Raw genomic sequence first — 9,687 nt, forward strand, 5'->3', positions numbered from 1 at the left:
TAAAAGTAAGAAGGAATGACTGCAGGCAGATCTCTTCCTTAGGGCTCTCTGAATGGTAGGCGCCGTTAAAGCTGGAGGTTCCGTTAAAGCTGGAGGTTCTCGTCTGATAAACCTTCAGTACTTCTGTCAGTGAGCGCGTCATAAGCCATATACTTTCATACAGGAAAACGAATATGCACTCTCTCTATAAGGTTCCATTACTTTACAGCTTTTACGACTCTTTCTAGTTTGGGCACTATGTGGATATTGGTCCTCTTGGAAGAAAACTACAGTTAGCCTGGGGTGATGAGTCTTTTATCCCTTAAAGCCACTCACCTATTTACCTACTGATGATTTAAAATGTTAGAAGTGTGTGTGTGTGCGCGCACAATTCCTGATGATTTGTGACTGGAAGGGCAGGCAGGGAGACCTCAGCCAAGATGTTTTTGATCTGTGATTGTGAACAAATTATAGCTATCTCTTAATTTCCAAACTTAGGAACCAGAGATTCAGATATATGTTTTTATATAGGGCTGTTTGAAATAGACTCATTATCAAAACTCTTATTCTTTAAAACCTAAAGAAACCTAATTCAGGTAATACAATGCTGTGTTTTGCCATCTGAATTGAACATCCAAACTTGGAATCTGAAAAATTTAGATAACAAAGTATAATTGTTCTCTGTTAACTTCTTTCTCCTATCTGTATTTGTTTGTTTTTTGAGAACCAGGGAATTACAGGAAAAGAAGTAGGATAAATGTCCGTCAAAATAAACTCTTTCCCCACTGATTAATACACCTTTTTCTGTTAGATCCATTTCACTGGGCCTGGCTTCCTCAAGCAAAAGTTTCTTTTTCTGAAGAAACAAGAAACTTGATTCTACCATATATTTCTGACATGAACTTTGTGCAAGATTTATGTGAAGATCTTTATGAACTTTTTAAGGTAAATTTTTAGTTTCAATTATTACAGAAAATGAAACCTTAGAAGAGATTTTCTCAGTAGGGCTCATTTGTAATTTACTGCTGCTGTTATCACTTCTTGCAGTAGAACTTAACATAACAGAAAGGAATTAGCAGTTTTACTCTACAGGAACATAAATTTGTGAAGTTACACTTACTATGAGTATTCTTTGAAGTGAGACCTAAAACTTGAGACAGTGTATTCTTCAAAAGTTGAATATTTATAAAATAGCTCTAAAAATTATAACAAATGTTTGGTGACCTATAATTTCCTTCTCTCAAAAAAGCCTAAACTCATTGGCTGGAGTGTCATTTTTAAATCTTTTCTGAAACAAGTTGGAATATAAATAAACTGTTATCATTCTAGGGGTATACAAAAATACTTCAGGTAAAAATACTGTTTCATGTTATTTTATCAGTTAGGAAAGCTTTCTAATGACCTCATGTGCTAAATTGAAAGAGTTTGTTTTGAAGTATTTGTTTCTAAGACCTTGATTTTTGAAATTATAATGACGTTTCCTTTCTGTGATAGATTGACAAGAGATTTGACAGAGGCACTTTTGAAAGTCAGATGTCTGTGATGAGGGGTCAGGTAGGTCACCCTTTTATGTTCTTACTAAGAAAAAAAAGCTCTCTTTGAACTAGGAATCAACCTCTTTCTCCATTGTAACTCAAAGATGCAATTCTGGATACTGTCTTTATGCTGTATCAAAATAGCTCAGGTGATTAGAAATGAAGTTGACTTCAATAGTATTTTTCCTCTATTGTCTTATTATTTGTTGTACCAAGTGACTCAGTTTTCCCCTACTTGCTTAGATGTGCTGTTGCCTGTTCATTATTTGTCTCATAGAACATTTTCACCTCTGCAAGAGCAGTCAGTAAATGATCATGTCACTAAGGTTGAGTACTGATTGGAGCATAAAAGTACTAACTGTGACTCGGTCCTCTCACCCCTTGTCACCTCCTTTGAGTGGAGGTCTGAGGGCTGCAGGGGTGGACCCACAGGCTGGGCTGGCCTACAGATGACACCTCATTCCTTCACTCTAGTAAAAGTATTTAGATGCCAAAAGGAAGACTTGACAAGAAAAGAAATAATACTGTAAACACTGTCTTTTAGTGACTTACTAATGAACTTTTTCTTCCTAAAATATACGTTTATTTAAGGTAGCTGTTTGCTGCATCCCTGTTGCAAAAAAGACAAGTCTAGATTTGGCACTATTATATAACTTTAACAAATAAATATGATTAAATTAGACAATCTTTTATTCAGCAAATATTTATTGTCACAACTAGTGCCAGAAATTGTTCTAGTCATTGAGGTAAAGCAGTGAGCAAACCCAGTTCCTCTTTTAAGGGAGCTCAAGGAAGGGCTGGTTGTGGGCGTGCCCATCTCTGCTCCATTGTATGGATGTCTGCTTTGCTGAGTCCTAAGTTTTAAATAGTAAGGGGAAGATCATGAAGGGCTCTGAGTGACAGAGCATAGATTCCACATGGAAGGGACTGGAACAGTCAGAGATTTCCCATTTAAAGGGGTTTGGTGAGACTCATGTCTTTGGAGGAGATGTCACCCCGGGTTTCTTCTCTGAAGCCCCTGAACTGTGCACTAGATACCATTTATAAGTGTGTTTGGGGCATGGGGAGAGGCACTAGGATATCTGTGTCAGCAAAAGGGATCCCTGTCCCAACAAAGACTAAGAACCACTGTGGAGGGTTAGGCTGGACAGTGCGTGCAGGTTTACTCTGTGGAGGAGGAGTCTAGAGCCAGCAGGCTTCTTGGGGTTGGTTTTCCATAATTCAGGCATGAATGAAGGGCTTAGGTGATCAGTGATTGTGATTATGTTGCAGTGTTACCATCCCAGCTATCTTTGAATTAAATTTTTAGGCATTGATAATTATGCCCTAATTTGACCGCTTGAAACAAATAAACCAATCAATATGCTCCATCTTCTGGCATTGTCATGTCCCAAATAGATATCTTTCTCATAGGGATAATTTTTCAACATAAAAGCTGTAAATAATTTTGTAAGCTTCAATTGTTAATCAAAATTAGTACATGAGGAATTTAAATTAAAAACTGTTTATCTGGAAAGACATGGAGATATTCCAGTACTAAGGGAGGGCTGTTACAAAATATCTATCTGATATTTTACCTTTATTTATTTATATCCTTCCTCATTCACAAAGGAGTTAAAGTATTATACACATGTACATTATAAAGTAGAAAGATTACAGGATCAAGATCTGGGGAAAGAAAAAAATAAAATAATACCTAATTTATATGTTCTAATTTAACTTTATTAATTTTTTAAAAATTTGGTTTTGAACTTTCTGATAGCCAGAAAGAGTAGGGTACCCTGACCATGTACATGATTATGTAGCTTTCTAGTTTTTAACAGTATTTTTAAAAATCTGATGTGAAAAAGCAGGTAGTGTTTTATATTCCAAAGTAAATCATTACAAAACAGACAACAAAATCAAATACCAGTAACCTATATTCCAAACAACAGAATCATTATTTAGCTGGTTCCTTAACTGAGTCAAAATATGAGTGTCACTTCCATCGTTTCCAATTATCCCTTCAGTCCCTCTTCTCCCCAGTTTTGCCAATTAACTTCATGATCTGAGCTTGGTGCAGCCACGTCTTTTGCCCTAGTTTATAGTAAGTCTTTAGTTTTATACACATTATCAGCGACATGCTCTAATTCTTCACATAAAGATATGGAATGGAACTTGAAACTACTGTAGTATGAAGGCATTTCTTTTAAAATCTGGGATAGTAATGTTTATGAAATTTAAAGATAAACCATGTTTTGCATTTATATTAAATAGCAGTAGGTCAAGATGAAGTTCAATAAGAATAATCATTTCTCTTTCTTTCTGTGCCAGTTTGGAACACTAGACCTCAGAAAATATTTATAAGCAATGTAAAATATATTTTACACATGATCTAATAAAAAAAGGCAGAAATAATAAAAGAAAATGGCTTTATGAGCACGTAGTGAGCTTGTATTCAGTGATTTGTAAACCACGCTCCTGTGCAGATTCAGTAATGATTGATGTTAAAGAGAATGAACTTAACACTTGAGTATCTCCTGACTATTTGACCCTTTGCTAGATATTTTTATGTTTGTTACCTTTATCCTCATAGTTATCTGTGTCTCACACGGAGGAAACTTGGCTCCAATGGGTTAAGTCACACCTGTGAAATAAGGGGTCTCTCAGCCTGGTGGATCTGCAGCATTAGGTACCGCCTCTGCCCGGGGCCTCTCTCTTCCCCACTGGACCAGACAATCTCTCAGAGAAAACCTGATCCATCCTCTGTGATGGAAAACTTCTGTGATTCATCAGTGTGCACAAGCTCCGGGCCCGGCTTCGAGCAGGCAACAAAGACCCTTCCCAGTCTGCCTCCAGCCCTCCGCTTGCCTGTCCCTCTCGTCACGTGCAGCCTCCCCCAAGCCTGGCCGCCTCAGTGCTCAGCCTTCCGTTTTCCTTTCCCAGTGGTGCCCTTGTGTGGGCCGTCCTGCTGTCCGGCCTCGGGTGCCTCTCCCCCTCCTCCTCCCCCTCCCCCCTCCCCTCCCCTCCCCTCCCCTCCCCTCCCCTCCCCCTCCCCTCCCCTCCCCTCCCCTCCCCCTCCCCCTCCCCCTCCCCCTCCCCCTCTCCCCCTCCCCCTCCCCCTGGAGCACGCCTTCCTTGACGCCCCAGCTCTGACCTGCCACCCAGGGAGCTCTGATTTCCACAGCACTCTCTAGGAGTCCACTGGTGTCACATTTTACTCAGAAATAGGATCTTAAAATCAGCATATCAGGCACATTATTTTTTAAAAATAGCTTAAAATCAACCATAAGGTAGACTATATCTGACCTTGTGGAGGTAATACAGTAATTCTTATGCCTACTAAAAGGTAAGGAGCAGTAAATTAACTTGTCAAAAGGAAAGAAATCTGTACATTTATACCATCTGCCCTTGACATAACTATCATATCCCTACCAAGTTATCAAATGTGGCATAAACGGAGAATTCTGAAGTGTTTCTTCTTGACTACAATGTTTAGTCTATTTCTGAAAATAATCTCTGATTTAAACATGTAGTAACACGTGCGTGCTGCAGGTTGGCTGTGACTCCTGGCTTCTGCTGAGTTCTCATGGGGGAAACATAACAGATTTGCTTATTCTTTGAGAAATGAAAAAATGGTGCTATGTAGGGAAGGGGCACATATTTAAAGTCAGGGCGTACATCTGCTGTTGTTGAAGTGTTTACTACACAACTCCCATTATTTGTTCATGAGGCTGTTTATAGAATGTGGGTTCTTTAAGGCTCACACAGTTCTTTTCCTGAGAGGAGTCTTCTCCTCAACATGGTGCATGCTCAGTAAATGTTTCTTTAATTAATAAGTGGAAGATTGTCTCGTGTCTTCTCAACTCTCAAGGAATATTTACATTAGGATACTTTCAGAATACAATAATTTTTGCTGTTAGTGTATATTTGAAAACTGTTACTCTTGTAGAATCACTTTTTTTTCCTGCATATCGTTCTCTTTTCCAGAATCTGTACAACTATGTATTGTTTCTAGAGTCAGGAAAATATTAGATGTTACTTGAATTAGTGTGTTTAGACTAACATTTCTGGAACAGAATTTTTAACAGCAGTAGAGGGAACCAACCAGACCATTTAATCCCTTAGCCATGCAGGTGCCCACATTTTATTTTCATGGTGAAGAATGATGTGCTTAAGAATTTCATAAATTCTTTTTTGTCTTGTTATTCAAATATAGCTACCTAGAAGATGTTAAGGGAAGAACTTAAAAGGGATCCTAAAACATAAGTGCAATGAATAACTGTTGTTAGAAATGATTCCCTGCTGAGTTAAATACTTTAAATCTTCTAAAATCTAAACCATCTAGTTTATAATACTTAAAGTATTATTAAGGGTATTTATTAGTATGGCTTTGTGTTGAAATCTTTATCCTTATCACTATTAGATAATCTTTAATGAACCAGTAAAGTGCATATCATCCATATATTAGATGTTTCTTTTTTAAAATTTTTATTTATTGATTTTAGCATGAGAGAAAGGGAGGGTGAAAGAGAGAGAGACAGAAATATTGATCTGTTTGTATGTGCTGTGACTGGGGATCGAACTGGCAACTTCTGCTCTTTGGGATGATGCTCTAACCAACTGAACTGTCCGGCCAGGACCGTGTATTAGGTATTTCTAAATAGACATCCTTATTGCTAAAGTACATAACAAAGGGTTATTCAGGGAAGAAAGAAAATGAATTATTAAAATTTTATCTGAACAGAGTAGGATAGTCTGTAAGCTATGTATTGAGTTTCATAACCATATTTTTAAGTTCAAGTAGTAATTCCAAGAGTATGTAAACATGGAATGCAATATATTTTTTATTTCCTATTTAAGAGTTAGCTCTTAAATATTTTCACTGGCTACTCTCCCGAACTCTGTAACCCACTTGCCCTGAGTCATGCTTCTCTCTGCCTTCTAAGTCCTGGTGTTGTTTACTTATTCATAATGTGTACTACCCCCCCCCCCCCCCCCAGCTAAAATGTGACCTCCGTAAAGGCTGGGATTGAGTTTGCTTTTTTCTATGTTGTATCCCCTGCACTAAAACAACTGAGCGTGTAGTTTGCTTGAGATAAGTGTATTTGTTGAATGGTTATTTAGCTAAATCCAGACTGTGTAGACCAGTATTTGTTTAGGGTCTACGTCAAATGGAGTATGTGGAACCATTCGTTATTCAGTCTCTGATTTCACTTCTCCTGGACACAGGTACAGTACTGAATGTTTTAGAGGTACCAGTTGGCAAAAGTTATTTAATTCTAATGTTGTGCACTTGTGTGTATATATGCGTGTATGTATAAATATACGTACAGCCACGTAATATATATTTATAGCAGCTACTCCTCATCACAATCTATTGGGCATAAATGGATAAAATAAAAATTGTAATTATGAATAAATGGCTAAACTACTGTCAGTGAACTGAAGGATTTTTATCTTTTCTGAACTGGTGAAAAGCTCTCTTCTTTTCTCAGATCTTAAATCTCACTCAGGCCCTGCGGGACGGGAAGAGTCCCCTGCAGCTGGTGCAGATGCCCTGTGTGGTCGTGGAGCAGAGCCGGGGGAGAGCACAGGGCTGCGTGGTCCACCTCAACAGCTCCTTCACCCAGACCTTCCACTGCCGGAAGCCCTTCTTCTCCTCCTGGTAGCTGACGGGAGAGAAGCAAACGGTCTGGTGGTGGTGTCAATGTAAAACGTGTTCATTTTACATTCCAGCAATATACATCTGCTGTTAAGCGTTCTGGTTGCCAAAACCTCAAATAATATAAGTTTTTAAAAGGTTATATTTTGAATGTAATCAAACGTTTACAGTTTTTTGTCCAAATATTAAATTTCTATTTCAGGGAAGAAGTCGTATATCTCCTATATTGTATTTTTGTAGAAAAACTGTACTTGATGTTGTTGATGTGTAAAAGGTTTACACATTCTAAAATGACTGTAGAATTCCAGATAGACTTTGACGTTCAATAGAATAACTTTTTATATCCTTTATAACATGAAGAAAAAATGTTCATGTTAATCTTCTTACATTATAAAAGGCCTTTGAGTGTGAAACTGCTTTTAAGAGCTCTAATAGATTAGTTCATAGAAAAGCAGGTCAGAGTAAAGCAATGCTGCCTTAATGTAAAACGCTGCTGTTTTAGAACTTGAATAAGTACCCCTAAAGGGACCATTTTGAGGGACCAGAAAATTATACCTTGGTTAAGTAATTGATGACTTTTTTTTTTGCTTCAGAATATTTTTGGTGAATTATTTTGTTACTGTGAGAAAAAAAAAATTAAAGATATTTCCTTTATAAAAAAATAGAAACACTAAACTGAGATTTGAGGAGGATTATATAAAATTAAGGTAAATCCTTAATGTTTTTGAAATTCTACAATAGCATTAAAAATTTCTTTTTGTTCCTTGCACAGGATCAATGACATAATCAGGTAGTATTCCAGAGAATTAATCTTGTTCGATTTAATACTTTGGTTAGTTTAAAACTTCACTGAAAAGTAAACCATACCTCAAAGTGCACATTATATTACATTTTGGGATCTTAGGACATACACTCTTAAAAATAACAGCAGCATTTTAAGGTACTTGAAATTCCCAGTGTTGTTATAATTACAATCACATTTAGAATATCAGTCCTAATTAAAGTGGACATGACAGAGTTAACGGTAGCATTATTTATATTTGAGTCTGAATATCAGTATGTCTGGCATCCTGGGAATTTGTAGCACTTTTAACTCACCAAGTGATTTAAATTAAGATGAACCCAAAGTGAAGACGTGATTCCAAAGAAGCAGACATTTCACTCTCTTCTCCGGGCTCCAAACAAACAGTACCGCCGTTCGGACCAAACCGGGCCGCATGTGCTGCTGGCCTTATTTCCGCTTTCTATCTCGTGGTGTTTTTGAATTAAGTACTTCGTGTAAAGTATTCCCGAAGGTTAAGTTAGGGTGGAGGACAGGTCTGCAGTTCTCCCTTCCTTCACTCCTGTCTCTCGATCTCACGGGTGTGACGAGTGAGAAGACGGCTGTCCCAGTAGAAGTGTCCTGCTACCTCCGACCCTGTGTCATCTCCACGGTGAGATGATGGAAAACTGGAAACGCAAAGCTCAGGCTACTGTCTTTAGATAAGTGCTCGTCACTGAACTGTGCCTTTGAAAACGTTTGTTCTGGAAGAACTAAGCGTGTGGAGGTGGGTACTGCTTTCAAAAAACAGTTTTTTTCAGTATTGTGAGAGTTGCTATATTAATTTTTATAATGGAAACCATGGCAAATTGCTACTGTTTTATATCTTAAAATTAAAATAGTGTGGAAATACTTTTTAATGGTCTGACCAGGCCAGAAAAGTTAAGGTGAAATATTTAAGATGTGATTACAAGTCAGAGTTCATTGGTTATATTTTGTAAATGTTTATGAATTTAATTCTTATTTAAATATTGTGTTAATTTTTTAGGAGTATATTTATAGTGTCAATGGTAGACTAAAGGTAATAAAAATCATTGTCTTAAGTCTAGATTTCTTCTAAAGTATGTATATTGAATATTTAGAAAGTTTGTGAAGACATTTATGTTTATAAATCATGCCAAACTACCATTTTTGAACTTTAGATTTAATGGTATAGTTTAATTCTTAATAATTCTAAAAGTTATATTTAACTGGAACCTTTATCATTGGAGACATTTTAATTTTATTTAATGATATGCTTCTTTATTCTCCCCTAATGTGTCAGCAATTGAAGACCATGGAAACATGGTATTTTGCAGACTTGAAAACAATTTTATTCACATTTTAAAAAATAATTTAAAATACCATACTAATGGAATTAAAACTTTATTTAAAAATGATGGTGACATGTTCTTTGATTAGCTTACATCTTGAGTCCTTCACGGGTCTGTGAAGAGCCAGGCAGTGCCATGTGTTTGATAGTCTGCCTTCTTGCCAGGGTTGCTTGGGCACCTGTACAGAGTTGGGGCAGAAAGTCTCAGTTTGCTCTGTTTTCAGTCCTATCTTAGAGTTAGTTTGGGGCCGTGTGACTGAATTCTAGCCAGTGAGAGGTGGGGAAGATCGATGTGACTTCCAGTCCTGGCAGTAACTCACTGCCCTCACCGTCAGCGGTCATGACTGAACACACTCGCCTGTCTTCCTGTTTGATTACAAACAAGCGGTTTGCAGAA

The 9,687-nt window shown here is 37.4% G+C and overlaps 1 protein-coding gene across 1 annotated transcript in view; it reads left to right on the plus strand.

Annotated features, from left to right (window-relative positions):
* Window positions 1-9,357, plus strand: part of PI4K2B (phosphatidylinositol 4-kinase type 2 beta) — a 29,232-nt gene extending 19,875 nt beyond the window's left edge. The window contains exons 8-10 of the mRNA XM_066384630.1: window positions 791-924; window positions 1,474-1,533; window positions 6,992-9,357. Of these exons, the coding sequence (XP_066240727.1) occupies window positions 791-924; window positions 1,474-1,533; window positions 6,992-7,165 (368 nt within the window). The 3' untranslated portion in view covers window positions 7,166-9,357. The remainder of the gene's footprint in view (window positions 1-790; window positions 925-1,473; window positions 1,534-6,991) is intronic.
* The last annotated feature ends 330 nt before the right edge of the window (window positions 9,358-9,687 follow it).

The sequence above is a fragment of the Saccopteryx leptura genome, chromosome 5 (genome assembly GCF_036850995.1).
Source record: "Saccopteryx leptura isolate mSacLep1 chromosome 5, mSacLep1_pri_phased_curated, whole genome shotgun sequence".
Taxonomy (NCBI): domain Eukaryota; kingdom Metazoa; phylum Chordata; class Mammalia; order Chiroptera; family Emballonuridae; genus Saccopteryx; species Saccopteryx leptura.